Source organism: Macrotis lagotis, chromosome 2, assembly GCF_037893015.1.
Source record: "Macrotis lagotis isolate mMagLag1 chromosome 2, bilby.v1.9.chrom.fasta, whole genome shotgun sequence".
Lineage (NCBI taxonomy): Eukaryota > Metazoa > Chordata > Mammalia > Peramelemorphia > Peramelidae > Macrotis > Macrotis lagotis.
In genome coordinates, this window is record NC_133659.1 from 108,807,688 (window position 1) to 108,830,104 (window position 22,417).

Here is a 22,417-nt window from a genome sequence, read left to right on the forward strand (position 1 = left end):
CTAGTAGGGGAGATATCACAACCTGAGGTTTGGATAATTCAAGCCCCTAAAGGAACTATGATTCTTTTTTCTCACCTGTTCCTCACAAGGAATGAAACCCTGGGGACTGTGAGAGAAGAGTTAATGGAAGGTTTTATAGTGACTTCTCAAACTTCCTAAGAGTCTGCTAATTAGTTGGAGCTCTAAGCTTGTATCACATCTCAAAAGGGGAGTAGCCTTTTTCTGTTGCTGATTCTAAACAAGTTCATCCATTCTGTTCAATTTAATAAGCATTTATTAGACTCCTACTATGTAACAGGCATTGCAGTGGGTGCTGAGGATACAAAGACAAAAAAGAAAGTAACAGTTGTACCTGCCCTCAGGGAGCTTACATTTCATTTAGGGAAAATACATATAAGTAGATATACTTATCAAAATCTATTTAAAAGGAAAAAACTACTTGGGAGGGGGAAACACTAATATCCAAATTCTGATCTCGTTGAAAGAGGGCTTAACTGACCACATGTTCTAGTATCTCTTGGTTTGGGTTGAGGTAAAAGCAATTACTGAGGGAGTTTCAGATCCTGGAAGACATCCAGGGCTTGATTCACAGAGGAGACTCAGTAGATATGACTCCATATTCTATGATCTGAAATAACCCTGAGTACACAAATAATGGTAGATACCAGATCTGCCTTATTTCTGGCAGGAAGGGGTGGCGTGAGAATGCTTTGCCTAATGCCTTTCTTCTCTCATGGTCTCCATTTTCTCCTTAGTGGGAGCCTTCTTCAATCAGAGATCCTTGCTTACCTTGATCCACAGGGATGGCAGGGACATCCTTGACTCCAGGGGAGGCACAAATAACCTGGTTCCCTGCCACCTGCCCTTCCACCTCCGTCAGGTTCCCAAAAGCACAGGTGACGCCTGCAGACAGGTCTGGGGCATCACTTACAGTCAGGCTGAGCTGAAGGAGAAGGAATTCACGTCAATTCAGTCCATCAAATATTTCTTTAGGGCATGAAAATGAAACACTTGTTGCCTCCACAGAGCTTACGTTCTCCTGGAAAAGAGCCTTGGAAACTGGATTGGTAGTGTTTATAGTAGAATATACTCAGGGATGGGATTAGAAGAGTTTTAACCCTCTCTGAATCCTGTTACTAATTTAACCGTGTCACATTTGGTGAATCTGGGCCTCAAGGATTTTAGACCAGTTCAATCAAGATGTGTTTATTAAATGTCTATTATATATCAGACCTTGTATTACAATGACCAAGATGGATTCATATCTGCCTCAAGGTGTGATCTTCAAACACCCTTCCTACTGCCAGATTCTTTGCTTATAATCCTGGTGTGGTATCATTAGGTGATAAGGTAGAGACTATCCCATTTGTGTTTTCCCACAAGGGTAAGCTGTCTATCCCCCAGAATCATTGAGGGCTTGAGGAGGATGGAGCGACAGTGCAAATTTGAAATAGTCAAAAATTCAGTCTTTTAACTTGGGCTATGTTCCTGAATTGAAGGTATGTGGTTTTCCATGATTTCTTCAAATTTAGGTACCACAATGAATTCTCCTTTTTTAACTTGCTAATTATCAGAGGCTAATTTCCAAGTTGATGGGTTATCCAGAGTTTTCATTTCTTGTCTGTTCCTCTTTGGCATCACCTTACAGTCATTTTTCTAGGTTAGAAGTGGCTCCCCACCCTCCACCCAACAAAGGGGGGGGGGTGAGGCAGGAGGAATAAAAAAAAATAGAAATTTAAATGGTTTCTAATAATACTAAATAATATTAAAAGCTGGGTGCTGGGTAGGGAGGAGGTCAGAATAAATTTCATAAAAGAAGTTTGGCATACAATTATCCAGAATTGGCTATTGTTTCTTAGGTCGTGGATCATATAAGATCATCTAGTTTAAACTCTTCATTTGACAGATGGGAAAATTGAGGCCTCGGGAAATTCTATAGAGAGCTTCCAAGGTATACTGTAACTCCCTAGCACAGTGCCTTTACACATAGTAAGTGCTTAATCAATGCATATTATTTGATTGATAGTGTTTCCCAGTCCCCCTGTTAGTTACTTTTCTCCCAAATTTCTGGTACAGTTTGGTTCCCTTCAGATGATGGGCTACCCACTATCATTCTTTCCCTCTGAGTCATCCTCCTATCCTGTTCTATGGAGGACAGACCTCTTTATAGGAATATAGGAACTGTAAAAATGGATGGTTCATTAGCTAATTAACATTCATAGATGCTCATAAAAATTCTCTGAAACTGAATGACAATGCAAAGCCTGAGGATGTGGAATATTTTGGACTGGACCTTGACAGGTGGCTAAAAGATTTTCTATCTTGAACTCACACAGGCATGGGATTAATTGACCTCTACCCCTAAATATACTGGAAGTAACTCATGACTTACACCAGTAGCGGAGCAGAAACAGGGTTGTGGGTAACCTCAAATAGTCGATAATGGCAAGAAATAATTTTGGAATATATTTTAGGTCCTCTTCACTTCATAGAATCTCTTGGATAGAAAAGTCTTGACCACCCTCCCCCAAAACAAAAACCAAACAAACCAGATGAGATAGATTTTGGGGAAGTGTAGTGAGTGAGTAATTATCCTCCCTCCTCTTCTTCCTCTCTTCTTCCTATTCTTCAAGATTTCCAATGCTTTATTTCTAGTTTTTCCCCATGAATTAAAGTCAAACTCACAATACAACACTGCACTTTTTTCAATGTCAGAAAACCACAAATTTTTCTCCAGGCCTGTGGCATCTCAATTTTTTCTTTCAATTTTTAAGACATTTTTATTTAAAGTTTTGAGTTTTAAATTCTATCCCTTCCTCTCTTTTCCATTTCTTTTAAAAGAAATATCTCATATATATTTAAAAAGTTAATGTAGTCTTCATCAGATTCAGAAAGATTTTTTTTTGTTTTATTTTTCTTCCTCTAGATGGGGATAGCATTGTCCATAGCCAGTCTAGCAGGGTTATCTTGCTCTTTGAACTTCTGAGAGCAGCTGTATCAATCAGTGTTGATCATAGAATTCCTCTGCAAGTGACTTTAATACAAGATTCAGTTTACAATGATTTACATATTTTTTGATATAAAGATGCCACTATCCCCTTATGCCCCCTCACACTTTGTTTGGGGTACTTACCATTCGACTGTGTTCAGAGACGGAGATGCTGCTGGGTTTTACCTGGAGGCTCATGCATTGGTTGATACTGGCAGCAAATCTGTTCGCTTCCCGTGCCCTCTGGCACTTATCCCTCCGGGAGCACCTACCAAAGCAAAAAATAGAGTTTTTTCCCCCCTGGACAGGGTAAGTGAAATAGGGGCCTGATACTATGGAGTTGAAGATGGATCTATACAGGCCTTTCTCTGTTTTTCTCCCTTCTCTTCCTCCTTCTGGATGCTATGTAAGAGCAACTGGTCTACTTGACTTCTGTTGAACTCAGACTAAAAGGAGATGGATTCAATATACAGAAAAAGAGATTTAACTTTAATATAAGAAGGCAAGTTCCAAGGCCTTAACTTCTATGACAGTAAACATCTCAAGAAGGATAGGAAACTTTCAAGAATGAAATTCTGGTGGCACAAATGCAAAGGAGTCTAATGAGGCAGTTGGGTATCATAGTAGATAGAACTTGGGCTTAGGAGTCACAAAGACCTCAGTTCAAATCCTACCTCAGATGCTTACTAGCTATGCGAACCCTGGCTAGTAATGCAACCTCTCAGTGCCTCAGTTTCCTTATCTGCAAAACTGATTTCTGATTCTCCTAGCTCTAAATATATGATCCTATAAAAAAGTGTTTTGTCTAAAGAACATCAATCAATTTAGACTTAAAAAGGACATTAACTTGATATAAAGAAAACTTAACAATAACAACCTTTCAAAGATGGAATAGGCAGCCATCATGGCTTCTTGCTGGAAGTCTCAGATGGAAGTTGAATGGCTAATCTTTGGGGATGTTATTAGGAAAAGTCTTGTTTGAGTATGGGTTGGTACTGAACTCAGTGGACTGATTGGACAGATCCTTTATGCCACCACTGCCCCCTTTTTATTTGATGGTGTAGACCTCATAAAGATCCAGACCAAATTACTACTTCCCTTCTATCACCCATTCACTTGTCTTTGCTGAAAAGGCCTAGAGGGTAGGCAGTATACATACTAAGTAATACAATAGCTGTTGCTGAAGTTTGGTTTCATCTAGATCACAAGTTTGACCCTATTTTTGCAAAGGGAGAATTTGTGCATTGGTGTATAGGTGGAGGAATGGAGGAAGGAGATTTGGCTGCCCTGGAGAAGGATTATGAGAAAGTGGGCATAGACTCTATAGAGGGTCTTGATGAAAGTATGGAATTCTAGAAGACATCTAGCAACCAAACTCATCTGGCCTCTACCTTTTGTAACATTCTCTTTCCCTACTACCACCCCAAAATAACATCTTTCCTTTTTTTTGCAATTAAAAAAAATTTGGTAAAGATTCTGGTAAGAACTCATTGATGGATAACATCCTACAAAGCTAGGATAAGTTAAGGAGGGAATAGAGTAGAATACAAGAAGGAAGGGACTGTTCCTGGCTTTGTATCTACAGCACCAGGCAAGGTGATTAGATTTGCAGGCCTTACACAGAAGTTTGCTGTTGTTGTTAGGGCAAAGTGCTGGTCTTCTAGATAAAAAGACTTGAGTATGAATTTTGATTCACAAGCTTATTAGCTTTGTGATTCTGGGCAAATCATTAAAGTCTCCCAACTCAGTTTCCTTATGCATAAAATGAGAATTAATAAAAGCACTTAAAAGGGTTGTTATGAAGCTTATATAAGAAATTGAATTGTATTGTAATTGTATTGGATTAATTAGAGAGATCTTGTGATCCAAAACTGAAAGAAGTTTCAAGGGTATTGAATCCAAGATCCCTCAATTTATATTAAATTTTCATTGAATTTAATTTTTCTCAATTTACATTTGATACCAGCTAATTCTTATGGTTAGAAATTGCTTTTTGTCTCTACCTCTCTGTATTTGGGATAATTTGAGTGAAAAATGCTTCCTGCAGACAATGGGAAAGAGAAGAGATACTAACTGGGGTCATCCCTGATGATCAGAAGGGATCATTTGAGGCAATGTCTCTTTCCGGTGTCTCTGTGTTTTCCCCTGGAATTTTTTTTAACCTTTCTGGGATTCATTTTTCTTTAACTGTAATTTGCAAAGGTTTAAATTGATGATCTCTGAGGTTCCTTTATCTCTAAATCTCATGATCTTCCTCTCCTTGCTCTAAACCCTTGGCAACTTGGGCTCTATGGAGCTAAGTGCCCTCACAGCCAGGAGACCAGGGCCTGCTGCTGAGTAGGAGAAAACTCTGAGGTTAGCATGTCCCTATATTTTATGCAGCAACTTCCACCCTAACTCCTTCTTCGCCCCCACCCCCCAAGATCCCCTCCTCTTTCCCTTTTCTGGCACATAATGGATCTAAATATGAATGCTGTCAAAGAAAAGAATTATTGAAGTTTAAGTGAATCTGTAAGATAGCTCCAAAGTGAGCTCTTGACTGGAGTCTTTATCTCATTGACTCACTGAAAATGGCTCTTTTTTTTTTTTTATCATACTATTTATGGCAACAGCCCTAACAGAGATAAATAGCCCCGGAGACAATAACACACTTGCAAGAGCGTGGCATACAGAAGAGACAGGAAGGTTTCAAATCCACCCCCCCCTCCCCAGACCCAAGAGGCTCTTTAGCAATCTTCCCAAGCCCTCTGCCTCTCTCTCTGAGAAGATGTGGGTCTGGGAGAGAAAAAGCCAGACAAACTCGGTCTGTTGCTACTGCTGCCATCACTGCTGTGGTTGGATGATTGTGGGAAGACCTCCTAGAAAGGGAGTGGGAAGCTCTGGTTATAAGAGGAGCTAATCTAATTTCTCTTTCAATTATTCATTCATTCAACAATGCACTGGAGATATAAAAACTCCCCCCCCCCCAAAAAAAAGAGGTCTGGCCCTCAAGGAGTTTATGTTCCAAATAATACTTCCTCTAAAAAGTAAATACAAAAATATATAGAAAGCAATTTTGGGAGAGCAAAGGATACCCACTGGGGTTGAGGGAATCAGAAAAGACCTATTCTAGTGGAGGGCATTGGCAAGGAGAGGAAAACTTTGTAGGGATGTAGGGAGATATATCTGTCTCTTGTTGGTTCAGGGAACAATACTTTGTTGAGCAACTGTGTGACACAGTTGGAGCTTGGGCAATAGTAGCCAACATTGGCATGGTTGAGTTGACATGCCTACTAGCAATTTTGTGGTTTTGGAATCCATACCAAAGTGAAGTGGAATGGGCTTTGACTATGATGGTTTACCACAGCTGGGAAAGATGGACAAGAAAGATTGGACACGGTGGTGAGGTGAAGTGAGGGATGGCAAATGTCTTTGTTATTGAGAACCAGTCTGATGAAAATCTGGATGTGAAAAGACCTAGGCCTCAAGAGGTGGAGCAAGACAAAATAAGGATAAAGGGTGGTGGTGTGGAAAGAGGGTTGACTAATTTTGGAGTCAGAAGCTCTAGGATAATATAATAATAATAATAATAATAATAATAATAATAAACATTAATACAGTATCTACTTTGTCCTAGGTACTTTATAAATATCTCATTTGATCATCACATCATTACTAAATTAATATTGGTCATTATTATTCCCATTTTATAGAAGAGAAAATTGAGGCAGGCAGAGGTTAAATGACTTGTCTAAGGTCACACAGATAACAAGTATCTGAGGCCAAACTTGAACTCATATCTTCCTGATTCCAGACCTAGCACTCTATCCACTGAACTACCCAGTTGTCAGGGTACCAATTCTGTGTCTTGTTATTTCTAAGTTTGTAACTATGGCATTCACTTCATCAACCTCTCTGGGTCTCTTTCAAATGATGGGGCTAGACTCAATGACCACTAAAGTCCTTCTCTGCTGTATTTCTAGGAGCCTAATCTAAACTGGGACTTGCCAGTTATGGGAGTCTTAGTGGTTAGAATGCTCTCGGCGGGGGGTCAAACCCCCAACCTTTTACCCCCCAGTACAAGCAGTGAACCCAGCATGTGGGGGGCTCAAATCCAGTCCAGATTTTGCATCTGTGACACACCAGTCTCCCTCCCTTCTTAGCCCTCCCAACACCTGCTGCTAAGGCTGGGAGCCAAGAGCTATTGTGTGGGACCCTGAGCTCTGGCCCTCTGCCTCCGCCCCAACTCAGCACATTTCTTGGAGATGTTTTCTGGTTGGCACATGGCCACAGGGTTTCCAGCTCTATTGGAGTGAGGGGGGGTGGCTGAAGGATTCTTAGTTTCTCATCAAACAGCCTCTCAGGCTTTCCCCTCTTTCTTTTCCCTCCCGAGCTTGTCTTGGAGTTGGGGTGTCATGGCCAGGAAGGCAGCAATCCTGAATTTTTATAGGCCTGGTTCTTTCAGACATGGGCTACTTCATTGTCTGTATCTAGGCATAGTCAGGAGGAGATGCCAGCACCTTTGAATCATAAAGTACTAGGGCTGGAAGGGTCTTCCAGAGGTCATCTCATGCATTTGGAGAGTGCTTTATACTTTTCAAAGCATTTTCACTATTATGGTAGTCTGTGAGTTAGTCAAGGTGGCATTTCTGTTTCTGAGCTAGGGAAACAGAGGTATAGAGAAAGTAAGGAGTCACCCATCATCTACTTAGTGACAGATCTGTTGCTGGAACCCAAAGAACTCCTTACCTAACTTCTTTCTACAATATTGGTTGGTTTGAGGAAGGACTGAGGTTTAACCCAGTCTTTTATAATAATGTAATAGCTAATATTTATAAAGTTGCTACTATATGTTAGGTACTTTATAATTATCTCATTTGTTCCTCACAACAACCTTTTGAGGTGGATGCTTTTTACTATTTCCATTTTACAGATGAGGAAACTGAGGCAGAAAGCAATTAAGAGACTTGTCCAAGGTCACACAACTTGTATGTCAGAGATTCGATTTGAATTCTGATCTTCTGGACTCCAGGTCCAGCCCTCTATCCACTGTGCTACCTACTGGTTAGTCTAGACCAAGGTTGAGGATCCTTTTTTTCTTCCAAGGGCCATTTGGATATTTATAACATATTCACAGGCTATATTTGGACAACCATGTAATTAATTCATTCCTTAAAAACTACTAGATTTATTGAATTTTGAGTCCCATCTGTGGTTGTTTTGGCATTATTAGACCAATAGGGTCAGCAGGCTGGAGGTTCCCTACCCCTGCCCTAGTCAGGGAGGGGAAATGTTAGAGTGTTGGACATGGAGTCAGGGTTCAAATCCCTTCTCAGATACTTTATAGTGGTATGACTCTGGATAAATCATTTAACCTCCCTCCTTTCTCAGTTTCCTTATCTGTAAAATAGGAACAAGGAGAAGTAGTATTACATAGTGGCAAAGCCTGTCTTGGAATCAAAAAGACCTGTCATATGTGATCCTGAGTCAATCACTTAATCACTCAGAAACCTGGACATCGATCTTAAGTCAATAAGGTACAGAACAGTTGTCTATCAATCAATGTAATAATCAATTTATTAAGTGTCTTACTATGTGCTAAATGCTGTGCATACAAAAAAGACAAAAGACAGTTCCTGACCTCAAGGAACATACAATCTAATGTGAGCAAACCATTATAGACAAAGCAAACCATATACAGGATAAATAGGAAATAACTAACAGTGGGAAGTTACTGGAATTAAGAGGGTTGAAGAGAGATTTCCTATGTGGGAGGTGGGATTTTAGATAGAACTTAAAGGAATCTAGGGAAGAAGCAGAGGAAGAAGAGCATTCCAGAATTGGGAGACAGCCAGAGAAAATGCCCAGAATTGAGGATTGGGGGTGGCTCGGTGGAGCAGAGGATAGAGCACTGACCCTGGAATCAGGAGGACCTGAGTTCAAATCCGACCTCAGACATTTAGTAATTACCTAGCTGTGTGGCCTTGAGCAAGCCACTTAACCCCATTTGCCTTGCCAAAACCTTAAAAAAAAAGAATGGAAAGGGAGGAGGAGGAGGCTAGTCTATGGAGGGCTTTGAAAGCAAAATGGGAACCATCTTCGACAGGAGTTCCCTTTGCCAATGAAATCATACTTTTGTTTTTTAAAAAAACTGAGATGAGCATTTACCTCCTAGGGCTGATGTCACTATCAAATGATATAACATGCAAAGAATTTTGCAAAGCTCAAAGAGCTACATGTTAACTATTGAATAAGGAAATGCTGTGTAGTTTCATTCTGGAGCCCTTTCTTTTGATCCTCTTTCTAAGGGATACATGGACCTGACTTTAGGCTGGGAAAGAGACCAATTTTTCCTCCTTCAGGAGTATTTGGTATTAGCTGCATCTGGGTTTCCATTATTGATGAATTCTAGAACAAGATGGTACAATGGAAAGATGGACAAATGGGAATGAGTCTGATGTTCTATTTCCTGGAGCTACCTTCTGTCTACATTCCATCTATTATTAGAATCTCACCTCTTTCTCCCTTTCAAGCACAGTTCCACAAAAGAAGGCCTTTGTTCTTGGTTCTATGTAAAATTAAAAAAAAAATCACTATACTTAAATCAGAAGTCCTGACTCTGTCATTAAATGAGCTGTGTGATTTGGGGCAATTGAATTACCTTCTCTGAACTTTCCTCACCTTTAAAATGAGAATATTAATACTTGTACTATCAATCTCATGTTGTTGTTATTGTGAGGAAAGCACTTTGATTACTGTAAAACTCTATATAAAAGGTGAATTGTTATTACCCAGGACACCCCAGACTTACATGTTATGCAAGGCGCACCAGCCACAGTGAGGGTCCCCTGAGCTCAGGCACTCCCCACATGTCGTATACTGTTCACAGGACTCTACTGGGACCCTGGAAACCTAGTAGAGAAATGGAAAAGAGCATGGGGATAATCAGTCTTGTGGATCAGTCTAAACCTTCACGCCTAACCACCCACGCTTTCCTCCCAATCACCTAAGAGGAGAAGAATGCCACAGGAGTGGAAAAAAATGACATCATTCCTTTCTACTTGCCCAACAGGTGTTCTGACTCAGCCAATTCAACCAGGCCAGTGGCTATTTTCAAGGCAGAGATAAATTTGTTGGCTACTATGGTAGTGGTTTAGGCACTCCTACCCCCCTCTAGAGTTACAAATGGAACTCTTTAATCTCTTTCTGCCAGCCTTTAAAATCCCCCAGAGAGCTAGCTATTCATGCCAGTGGGCTAGAGCTGAAAAATGGTTAAATCTACTGAGAGGCTAGTGAGTGACAAACTCATTTCTGAAGAGCTGTCAGCTGGGTTTAGGGTGAGATATCTTGCTTGCACAGAAAACAGAAAAAAGAGAGGGAGGGAAAACTTGTCCCATCAAATAATATTCAGAGTATGGCACAATCTCTTTACATTCTACAAAATATACCACCTGGATCCAATTATCCCATTCTCTGATGTATGCATTCAGACTCTCTAGTAAATCTAGTCTTTGAAAAGTCTGGGTAAGGGGGAACATCCCCACTGATGAGGAAGCTGTTTGTCTGAGTCTTGTTTCATTGGGGAGAATGGGAATCTGTGGAGTCAGAACCCATCACTACCCCTACTGGAGAGATTAGTTTCCTTAATTTCCCTCTGGATTGTAGAAAAGCACAGACTCACTTCACCGAAGAGTGTAGCAACCAGAAAGGGTCAGGCACATGTTAGGGTTCATCACAAAAGTGATAATTGTTATTTTCCCCCGGGGCTATCCACTTGGAAGGGGAAAAGCAAATGGGGTGGTAGGTTGAGGCAAATATTTTGTGGACCGATCCATTTTTACTTCTCATGTTAGGGATCTGATCTATCAGCATTCCACAAAGCAAACCAAAGAAATATGTGAGCTTGGGAAATACAGAAATATCCTTTTGTTTGGGGAAGGAAAAATGAAGTAGTGGGATTTTTTTTCCTGTTTTATTATTATTTTATTGTGAACTTAATAAATCCCAAATAAAATAAAATCTCTTTTTAAAAAGTAGAATAGAATATTGGGCAGCCCAGGCAAATCTCTACTATGTGTCTCTTGTTATTTCCTTTAATAAATTTGACCTGTAACTTTCAGAACTATCCTCCTTATCTGTGGTTCCTTCCTTAGTTCTCTTCTGTGCATTAAAAAAAAACTTCCATAAGCCTCCTCCCCTCCCCCCTTTTTAAAAATGGGATTGAAAGATAATTGTGCTGCTGGATTTTTCTACTTCCCTCTGTTCTCATTAAAAAGAAAAAAATCCAAAAACAGTTTTTATAAGACATATGCATGGTAAAGCAAAATAAATTCCCACATTGGCCCCCAAAAAGTATGTCTCACTCTGCACCTTGAGTCCATCACCTCTCTACCAAAACTGGGGAAAATGCTTCATCATTAGACCTCTGGAATTGCAGTTGGTCACTGCATTGATCAGAATTCTAAAGTCTTTTCAAGTTTTCTTTATAGTATTGTTTTGTGGTGTAAATTGTTCTATTTTTGTTCACTTCCTTTTGCATTAGTCTGTTCAGTGTGCTCGTGTTTTTCTAAAACAATCTCTTTTGTTATTTTTATAGCACATTAATATTCTAATACATTTATAAAAATAATTTGTTGAGCCATTCTCAATTTGACTGCTCACCCTCCCTACCTTACTGTAGCATAAAGAACTGCTATAATTATTTGTGTATAAATATGGTCCCTTTCCTCTTTCTTTGATGTCTTTGAGCTTTAAGCCTAGTGGAGGTAATAAGAAATCCTCCAGGTTAGATATGTAGCCTTTCCAGTGTAATGCTGTATAGCTGGATCTTGGTAAACTATAAACACTATCCTGAAAAAAGCATTTTCTAAACCTTAAAGTATTATATATGTGTGTGTATATGTGAGTTATTAATAACTAATAAGAGGACTTTTTAACAAGATAAAATATATAGACCTATATTTATGATTTTTTAAAAATCAATTACATAAACACTTAAATAGAGCATCAAGAAGACTCCTTTTCATGAGTTCAGTCTAACCTCAGACCCTTTTTAGTGGTGTAATCCCTGGGCAAGTCACTTAACTCTCTTTGCCTCAGTTTCTTCATCTGTAAAATGAACTGGAAAAGGAAATGGCAAGCCATTGCAGTATATTTGTTGAGAAAACCCCAAATAGGATCATGAAGAGTTGGACACTGAACAACAACAAAAAAACTTTTTGGTGTCATGTATCCCTTTGACTGACAAAGACTATGGGCTCTTTTGAATACTGTTTTTAGATGCATAAAATAAATAGGGTTACAAAGGAAACCAAATATGATGTATTATAGTTATCGTAATCTTCAAAAAAGAAAAGGCTTGCAGAATCTCCCAGGTTAAGCACAGAGTTGTTTCAGAGTTATGCCTTGTGGTATGCAAAACTCTGGCCTCACAATAACATCATAATATAACTAGTCCAAATAGTATTAAACCCATTTTACAGATGAGGTAGTTGACATCTAATGAAATAAAATAATTTGTTTATAGTTAAGGGGTTAGTAATGGAACTGGAATCAAGCCCAGTTCTGATTCAAAGAGAGAGAATTCTTGCCTCTAGTTATGAAGTTGGGCTAGATGACCCTATCCCTTTTAAAAATTCTGTGATTTTTTTTTTTACCAATATGGATTTACTAAAGTCCTTTCTTATATTCATTCATAGTTTTGTTTTAACCTTTTATGTTAAAATAGAACATCTCAACATCATTTTCCCCCACTCCTCCTATTCACACCCCCACCCCCAAAGAGTAGCCTTATGACAAGTGTATGTCGGGGTTCTTATCTAGCTTGTCTCTTTCAAGCCCTATCTTCACTCTGTACCCTACAGAAGGATATCTGTTACCCTGACCGCCTGGTCTCCTTCCGCCCAGCCCCCTCCAGCCAGTCCTCCACTCTAGGCAGTGATGGCAGCAGCCCAGTGCCCAGTCTCCCTTTCTTGGGTTTCGGGCTCCTTGTTGAGTGATGTCTGCATCTGGCTGGAAATTAAAACAACTGTCTGCATTGCATTCACCCCGTCCGTCAAAACACAGCCCGGCTCTCAGCAGCTGGGAAATAAGCCCCTGAAAGGGAGCAGTGTCTCCAGCAACAAAGCCCACTTTCAAGCCAAGTGCTATGGAGATAGTGAGAACCCTCTTCCTCTCTAAACATGAAACCAATAGCACAATTATTTTTCTTGTTTCCTGGGCCCTCCGGCTTTTATTTTTTAAAAAATAGTTTGAAGAGCAAAGTGCAAAAAAAAGGCATCTTATCGGAATTTAAAGTTGAATTGAACTCTCCCCAAAGAGGCTCTTCCCTTTACTATGCAGAAGAAACAGTGTATTTTTACAGATACAAAGTACATTGCTTTTATAGGTATGGTTTAATACTGGAAAGTACACTGGTCTAAGAGCTAGAAGATCTTGCTTCAAGTCTAGGCTCTCTTTGCCTCAATTTCCAAAAATATAATTGAGGATAGCAATAGTTGCATTTTCTATCTTATAGGATAGTAAGAAAACATTTTATAATCTTGAAAATGCTGTAAATATGAGTTGATCTTACTAAGGTCTACAAAGCATTGGTCTATCTAGGCTTCTGATTTGGGCTTTTAGAAATTCAATTCATTTCAAACATTTATTCTGTACTTACTATGGGCAAGGGTGATTAGGTGACACCATAGTGATTAGAGTGCTGGGCCATGAGTCAGGTTGACTCATCTTCCCAAGTTTAAATCTGACTTCAGACACTGGTCATTTAACCCTGTTTACCTCAGTTTCCTCATTTATAAAGTATATTAGAGAAGAAAATGGCAACTACTCCAGCATCTTTGCCAAGAAAAATCACAAATGGGGACATGAAGAGTTGGACGTAACTGAAATGACTTGTACAACAATACCATTGACAAGGTACTAGGCTAAGTTCTTGGGATATGATGATGAAAAAGGCCACAGTCTCTGCCCTCAAAGAGCTTACCAGGGGTTGAGGACATGCATGCCAACAAATATATTCTAGTTTAGTACAGAATGGGAGGCAAGGGAGAGAATTGTATAAGGTATTTTGTGAAAATCTAAGAAAACACTTTCCTTTGAGGAGTAAGGGGAAGAGATGACAGGGAGATTGAGACTTGAAGGAAGAGGAAAAAAAAGATAATCAAAGTGAGAAATGAAGAAGGATTGAATCCAGAAGCAGAGGCTGCCATATTGATCTCAGGAACAGTTGACTACATATGTAAAGGAAAAATAACTTTGAGAAAGGATTTGATCATAAAGGGAAACAGAGTCTCTTTGTGTGTCAGCTCTTCCTGGTAGTATTTCACCTAGCCCTGGAAACCTTCTTAACTTTGTCAGGCCAGGAGAAGTGACCCTAATAAACACTACAATACTACAACAGTTAAACTGGTTTCCAGAGGAGCAGAAAAGTACTCCAGGTGAATATTTTATAACCCATGAGAATGAGACCCATTGTTTGGGAGTCTGAGGGCAAATTCATATCTCTGGAGGTAAGACTGGAGTAACCTTGAATTACCAGGATTTGTAGTCATGCTAATGGCTAGTCAAGGCCTTCTCAAGGAATCAGTCCTTTATTCTGAATTGGGGGGAAGAAGGAAGGGTAGAAGCTCACTTGTAGATATGGAATTTAGAGGTAGGAGGGACTTGGAGCAGATCAGTGGCACAGGGATAGAATATTGGACTTAGTCAAGAAAATGGGAGTTCAAATTCTGCCTTCACACTGACAAGAAATGGGGTTCTGGGCAAGTCACTTAACTGCTATTTAGCTTAGTTTCTCCATCTGTCAAAAATGGAGATAATAATAATCTACTGTTCTGGGTTGTTGTGAGTAGATAATATTTGCAAAGCCCTTTACAAATCTCAAAATGTCTATATAAATGCTGTTTGAATCATCTTAGAGATCAGCTAGTTCAACCTCCTCATTAGTTTTCTCTTGGAAAGTTTTCCATTGTAAAAAGGTGTTCTGTCAGGGCTGATTCAGAATTTAATGCAACAGTGCATGATGCTCTAATTAGTGTTTGTTTATTTTTATTGCATTTTGATTATGCCCCGGGCTCTCCTAGCTCCTCTAGCATTGGGGTGTGAGGGTGATGGGAATAGGCATGGATAAAGAAATTATGTCTGGGTCCTAGGCCTAGGAAGGAATACCCATGTCTTAATCCTCACTTCCATCCCCCTCCTTTCTCCTGGGGTTGTGTTGCACATGTTCTTTCTACTGGATTCCATTCTGACCTCCACACATTCTTTTTTTGCATGATCTTATGTTTTGTAATTATGCCTCTGATGACTATAGCTGTCCTATTAAGTAATTTACTTAAGAAATGCTCTTAATTAAAGATGACTCTGGTTGCTTTCTTGGCTCTGGTGGCCTCAGGGATCCATGTCTCCAGTGCCTCTTTTGTTTTAAATTCAACTGGGTTCATGATTGTGTAAAAGGTGGTAAAGGTGATGAAAGGAAAAGAATGTGCTTTTTATCTCTAAACCTGGCTAGTTACCCAGAACTCACAGAGTGCTAGCACTGCATAGTCAAAGAGAATTTTGGATAGTTGATTGTTGGGACTCAATGTAAGCCCTATGCATCTTTAGAAAGAACAGACATCTCCCCTCCTTTCACTTCCTTGGGGCTCTACTGGCCAAGAATTGTCAGACCAGAAATATGGAGCTATAAGGTATCTTTTGAGAGTATATCACTGGGAGCCATGCTAAGACACACATGGAGCAATGAACAACAATGATGATGACAACAATAGCAACAAAGACAACAACAACAAAATCCTTTCAAGTTCTAAATCTAAAATCCCATGAGTCACAGGTATTACTGCAGCATATATGACATTGCTTCTACACCAGGGATTCTTTATTTTGTGTCTATGAATTAAAAACATTTTATAACTGTGTTTCAATACAGCTGTTTCCTTTGTGTTATGCATTTAAAAAGAATATTCTGAGAAGGTGTTGAAAAACTTCACTTTACTGCCCAAAGGATCTATCATCCAAAAAAAAAAATCAAGCACTCCTATTCTAATAGGTAGGCACATTAGCTAGAAATACAGCATAGTTAGACCCTTGGAGCTAATATGACTCCTTTCTGTGCTGGGGTGATTGATCTGTTTAGGCAGACTTCAAAGAACAATACATAACACTTATAGTATCTGTATTTGAACCTATAGAGGTAGTTTAGCTGGCTTAATGGGTAGGGAAACTTGGGTCTGGAGTTAGGGAGACTGGAGTTCAAATCTGTTTTCAAAGACTTGCTAGTTGTGTAACCCTAGATAAGTCACTTAACCTCTGTTTATCTTAATCCCCAGAGAGAAGAAAGTGGCAAACCACTCTAGCATCTTTGCCAAGAAAGGGACTGTTGCACTATGGTCCATCAGGGTCACTGAAACTCGTACACAACTGAAAAAAACAAAAATTTCTGGTTGAGCTTGGGAGCTAAGAAACTTAGCAGATCTTTGTGAAGGAAGCTATCCCACAACAAAGATCTAGACCACATACTAGCTTCCAGAAGTTCACAAATATCTCAAATGTGCCAGAATTGGAAGCATCCTGAAGCAGTAAATGTGATCCATGACTGGCTCTATAAATTGCTTAGCCTAGGCAAAAACTGCTTGCTGGGCTCCTTTATAATCCCACAGGAGGAATAGAGAGAGGCAAAGACCATGCTGAAAAGTGGAAGAGGGAAGAGATGTGCTGTTTGGGCAGCCCCAGAGGGCAGCACTAGGAATAGCAGGTGGAAGTTACAAAGAGGCAAATTCAGACTTGAGTCAGGGTGGGAAAATCTTTCTAACAATAAACTCTCGATCCAATAGAATTGGGCTGCCTCAGCCTGTTTTCAAACAGAGTTTTCAGGATCTCTTAGAATCACTGGATCATAGACAAGAGATCTGGGAAAAAAACCTTGGAGGCCACCACGTCTAACTCCCTCATTTTACAGGTGAAGAAATTTAAAGATGTTAGGGAACTTGTTCAAAATCACACAGTGAATAAATATCTGAGATGGGAAATGAACCCAGGTCATCCTGATTTCAGTTCTGGTGCCTATCCACTTTGTTCATCAGAGATGCTGAAAGAGTCATTCTTTCTAGTGTATGGGTTGAATTAGTGGGATCACTGAAGGCCCTTTCCACTCTCAAATTCTTGGATTCTGTGAAGGGAAAGAGAGCCCTTCCCTTTTAGGCCTTTCAGAGCTGGGAGCCGTTAGTACTTAATCCTTCTGCTGTACAGGAATCCATTCCCCAGCCTTGCCAGATGGTACACCTGTCCCCTCACTCATCCCCTGCCTCCTGGAGGCATCACTGAGTGAACAGTGGGACATGTCATGGGCTGGCACAGCCGGTATGGATCTGAGCTTACAGTTGGCCTCATCAACAGGCTCCTATTTCTTGCCCTGGGGAACCAGGGAAAGGGGAAACTAGGAGAGACCAGGTGGCAATCAGTGCTAAGGGGCAGATGTTTCTATTGCCCTAAGGCAGCATTGGTAAGTAGGCTGTTAGCCATTCTTCCCTCCCCAATTCTTTATTCTGGGTTTCTCTCTTTTTACTATTCAGTTGTATTGGAATCCTATCTTTTCTCCACATATTCTGTGATCCTGAGACAAGATCTATCTCCAGACTTCTAGAACTTTCATTATCTGAAACTCTCTTCCTTATTTCTATTTCCTGAATAAATTGTTGATACTGCTGTTGTTCAGTCATATCAAATTCTTCGTGACCCCATTTGGGGTTTTCTTGGCAAAGGTATTGGAGTAGTTTACCATTTCCTTTTCCAGTTCATTTTACAGATGAGAAAACTGAGGCAGAGTTAAGTGATTTGACCAGGATGACACAGCTAATATGTTCCTGAGGTTGGATTTGAATTCAGGTCCACCTGACTCCAGACCCCACACACTATCCACTATGCATATCATACTAGCTGATGTAATTTTAAGTGTCACCTTCATCTTAGTGTCTTCCCTCTAAAAACACTCCCAGTTAATCTTGTCTCTCTCTTCTCATTCAGAATTGTTTGAATATTGTCTTCCCTATTGGAATGTGAGCTCCTGGGGGCAGCTAGGTGGTAGAGTGCCAGCCCTGGAGTCAGGAGGACGTGAGTTCAAATTTGACCTCAAACACTTAATACTTATTAGCTATGTGATTTTGCACAAGTCACTTAACCCCATTGCCTTCCCCCGCCCCAAAAAGAATGTGAGTTCCTTTGGTGTAAGGACTATCTCTGGTCTTTCTTTGAATCCTTAAATACAGAGTCTGATACAAAGTAGGCCCTTAATAAATTCCAGTTTACTGACCACCCTTTTCCCCAATTACTTGATATGTGAACTTGAATAACAGCTAGATGGATATGTATCATTTTTCATCTGATAATCATTTTCCTTCATTGGGAAATGGGGGTCTTTTTAAGATCTTCATGGCACAAACATTATATTAGTCTGATTTTGGCTCTAAAAGATGGGGGCAGTGGTGGCACAGTGGATAAATTGCTGGGCCTGGAATCAGGAAAACCCCTCTCCCTGAGTTCAAATCTGGCCTCAGAAACTTCCTAGTTGGGTGACCCTGGGCAAGTCTGTATGCCTCAGTTTCCTCATCTATAAAATAGTTGGAGAAAGAAATGGCCAACCATTCCAGTATTTCTGCCAAGAAAATCCCAAATTGAGTCACAAAGAGTTGGACACAATTGAAATGACTGAATAGCAACAAGTGGGTGGTTGGAATTCTTGTAAAGGATAGAGGACTGCAAGACCCAAGAGTTTCAAAACTTATCCCAAGTACTTAATAGCTGGGTGATCCTTCTAGGTCATTTTTCAGCTTCATTTAATAAATCAACAAGCATTTATTAAGTAAACATCTACCCATTCTACTGCCAAGTTCTGTGTTCGGTGTTAGTGATGTGAATTTGTGTCAAAGTGAGCTTATGTTCCCCTGGTTTCCCTCATATGGGTACAATTATATCTTTGATATCAACCTCACTGGTTGTCATGAGGATCAAATGGAATAATGTATAGAATGTTTTTTTTTCCAAACCCTAAAGCTAACTAAATGGTTATTGTGATTCTATGATTTTTTTTCAGTGATAACATAATATTTTTTACCTCTGACTGACTCTAATAGGTATCCTAGATCTCCAACTCACCTCCAATCTGGGTCTTCACCATGGCCCCAGAAGGCCTGTGGTTCCTTCCTCTCCCTCCTTCCCCATGCTTTCCATATTTTTTTCCTTCTCCCATTAGAATGTTATCTTCTTGTGGGTAGGCTCTGTCTTAATTTCTTTTATTTAACACAATGCTGGCACATGATAAAGGATAAATCAATTCTATATATCTATCATCCATCTATCTATGTATCATTTATCTATCTGGTTATTTTTTTCCTCTTTCTATTTCTATCATTCTGAGAAAACTTCAAGCTAAGTTAGCTTAAAATTGTTACTCTGAGGAGTATTTATATTTTTAATCCAAATGAACCATATCTACTTAGTGCCAGAGAACCCTTGCCATCCCACTCCAGTGGAGAAACACCCCACATGAGGCTAGTGCTCAAATAGAGGTCAGAAAAATTGATACAAGAATACTCTCAAGGTCTCTTTGAAGAACTTTGGAATTGATTGTGAGATATGGAAGACACCAGCAAAGGTGTGCAAAGAACTGTCCAGCTGTCTACCTGTATTAAAGAAGGTGCCATGCTCTATGAGCAAAGAGAATTGTAGGAGAGCAAAAGAAACACACAAATATGCAAATTTAGAGACATCTACTATTCCAAATGATTATATGGACTGTTTATGTCCAACTTGTGGCAGAGCCTTCCTCATTCATATTGGTCTGATCAGCCATAGCTGGAACCACTGTACTTTGACCCTGATGCAGTCATTTCATTTTGGTCCTCTTTGAGAAAAAGGATAACACCAACAACAACCATTCATTTTAATAGGAATTAAAGTCTTAATCTGAAGGGTTGAAATTCTCATCACTGGACTTCACGCATCAGTTGAATATTCTGCAGGGCTAATTGATGCCTCTTAGGTGGCTGCCCATGGGCAAGGCTGATTCTTGCTAGCCCTGTTGCTGTTTTCAAGCTTCTCATCTCAGATCTGTGTAGTTCAGTTACCAGTTATTCCTAACTCCTCATGGGTAAAATTAGGGTATTGGATCAGATGATTTCTAAGGAACCTTCTCTCTGTGAGCAAATGATCCTGTAATTATGAGACCTTTAAGACACAAAGAATGCTAGGGGAGAGAGGTTTGAATTCTGGACAGGGTATGGACACCATGATGACCTGTATAATAAATGTCTTAAAGGGAGGAAATGACTCATTCAAAGTGAATGCCAAATTCATGGCAGGGTCAGAAACTAGACTTGACTTGCACTAGCCATAAAAGCTTCAAATTATTCACTCTTACCAAATACCCTTTCTGGCATCCTTCCCTGGGAGACAGTCTTAGAGTCAAATGCAATCTGATTGGAAGCTGTCAGAGGCCAAAGCTTCTGAAAGGAATGATAATTCAATCTGACAAACATTTTATTAAGCCCTTACAAGGTCCAGGGCACTGTGCTAGACCCCAAACAGGCATTTTTTCTGAGAATGGGGGGTGGTGGTGGTGGTGGTAGGGGTAGTGGTGGGGATGAGCTGAGTTGAATTATTTTGATATTGAGGCAATGGTGCATTTTTTTTTGTTTGGGGTTGAAATGAGGGGAAGGAGCAGGAAGGAACTTCCTAGACAACTAAGTAATTCTCTAGTAAAATAGGAAGAACAAGAAAAAAATCTATCATTTAAGTGTGAAGTTTCTTGAGTGGAAGGGAAGGGGAAGGAAAGAAGGAGAAAAGTGATTTTAAAGAAAGATCTATCTATCAATCCATGAGACCCAGGAAGGTGAATGAACTAGGGGTTGCTTTGAGGCAGAAAAAGCATTTTTATCCCAAGAATCATGAGGTAGCCATATCTTCTTAGCCTAGAATGGAAACTTGGGGAGAATAGTAAGAAAAATAAAGGAAGCAACCCAGCCTAGGATAAGATAGATTTCTTTTGTATGTCATTCCAATTCTCTTCCTCCAATTTATTATTTATGCATTTATATGTTTTCTGTCCTCTTGCAAAAATAAACCCTAGAAAATGTACTTTATGTGCGTGTGGAGACAAGGATTTGGAAGGTTAAAAAGTGGGGTGAGTGCTGGTAATCAACTGTGAAGGAGGGCAGCCACAGCAGAGGAAAGGGAGGCTCTTCAAATTAAAATTTGGATACCAAAAATCTCTGAACTCTGTGAATCAAAGAGGAAGGTCCAAGAGTCTTGGTGCCTCAGATCAGGGTGGAAAGATCAGTGCAGACTTGGAAAGCAAATAAAGGGTTAAAGTCCTGTGGTAAAAGGCAAGGTTCCTAGACTGAAGTGGCTCCTGCTAGAGCTTGTGCCTCCAGAAACCTGATTCTGAGGTCCAAGGTCCAGAGGGAAGAGGAAGATGTCAACAGGAAGCTTTAGACAACAGCAGAAAGTTTGAGTGAAGGTTTTTGTTTCCTTGGCCAGTTCCCCTTGGTGCTGGTACTACTTCAGTCTATAACCTCATTGCCTTTGATGCTTCAAACAGATGGGACAAGAGGTGTTTCCGTGACCACAACCCAAGAATATAAATATACAATTTGTGAGTCAAGTTCCCTGCCAAGTTCTTTGGCCCAGGTCCCTGGGTGAAAGGACTTCACGCTGAGTTACAGGGCTTAGTTCTAGTTGGTTAACATATATTTATTAGACCCTTAGTAAGTGTCACCTGAGATACAAGCAAACAAACAAAAAGTAGCCCTAGTCCCTGACCTCAGGGAGCCTACATTCTAGTCAGGGAGACAACACATAAACAACAGGCACAAATAAAATGTAGAAAGTACATGGAAGGCAATCTCACAAAGGAAAACATTAGAAGCTGAAGGGATGAGGAAAATCCTACTGCATTGTGATGTTTTTTGTTTTTATAGATGAGATTTATTTATTAATATTTTAAATAGGGAGATTTGTTTTTTATTTTTTTTAGACAATGAGGTTTTAATTGAGTCTTGAAAGAATACATGAAAAGAGGCAGAACTTAACAAGCATATGAAGTTTAGGGTGGGGCCAATACAAGGCCTGGAGAGAGAGGAGAGGAAGAGTCCTTGAAGAAACACTATGTAGGGCAGGTAGTTGGTTCACTAGCATATTGAGGGGAGTAGGGCATTCAACCCAGTGATAGGTGATCTTTTTATCCCCATTTATAGCTGAAGAAACTGAGGCAAACAGAGGTTCTAACTTGCCTAGGGTTACCCAACTAGCTAATATATCTGAGCCTAGATTTGAACTCAGGTCTTCCTGAGTTCATCCACTTCCCTAGCTACTGGTCAGGGTTCAAACATTAGCATCTACCATGATGGGTTATTTATGAGGATCAAAAGCCCTTAACACAGTGCTTAGCACATATTC

At 39.9% G+C, this 22,417-nt stretch overlaps 1 protein-coding gene across 3 annotated transcripts in view; it reads right to left on the minus strand.

Moving 5' to 3' along the window:
- Nucleotides 1-22,417, minus strand: part of PLXNA2 (plexin A2) — a 321,485-nt gene that overhangs the window by 102,523 nt on the left and 196,545 nt on the right. For all 3 annotated transcript variants that reach the window (XM_074222562.1, XM_074222561.1, XM_074222563.1), the window contains exons 5-7: nucleotides 9,780-9,880; nucleotides 3,134-3,257; nucleotides 790-943 (exon numbers count right to left, since the gene is read on the minus strand). In XM_074222562.1, coding sequence (XP_074078663.1) covers nucleotides 790-943; nucleotides 3,134-3,257; nucleotides 9,780-9,880 — 379 coding nt within the window. The remainder of the gene's footprint in view (nucleotides 1-789; nucleotides 944-3,133; nucleotides 3,258-9,779; nucleotides 9,881-22,417) is intronic.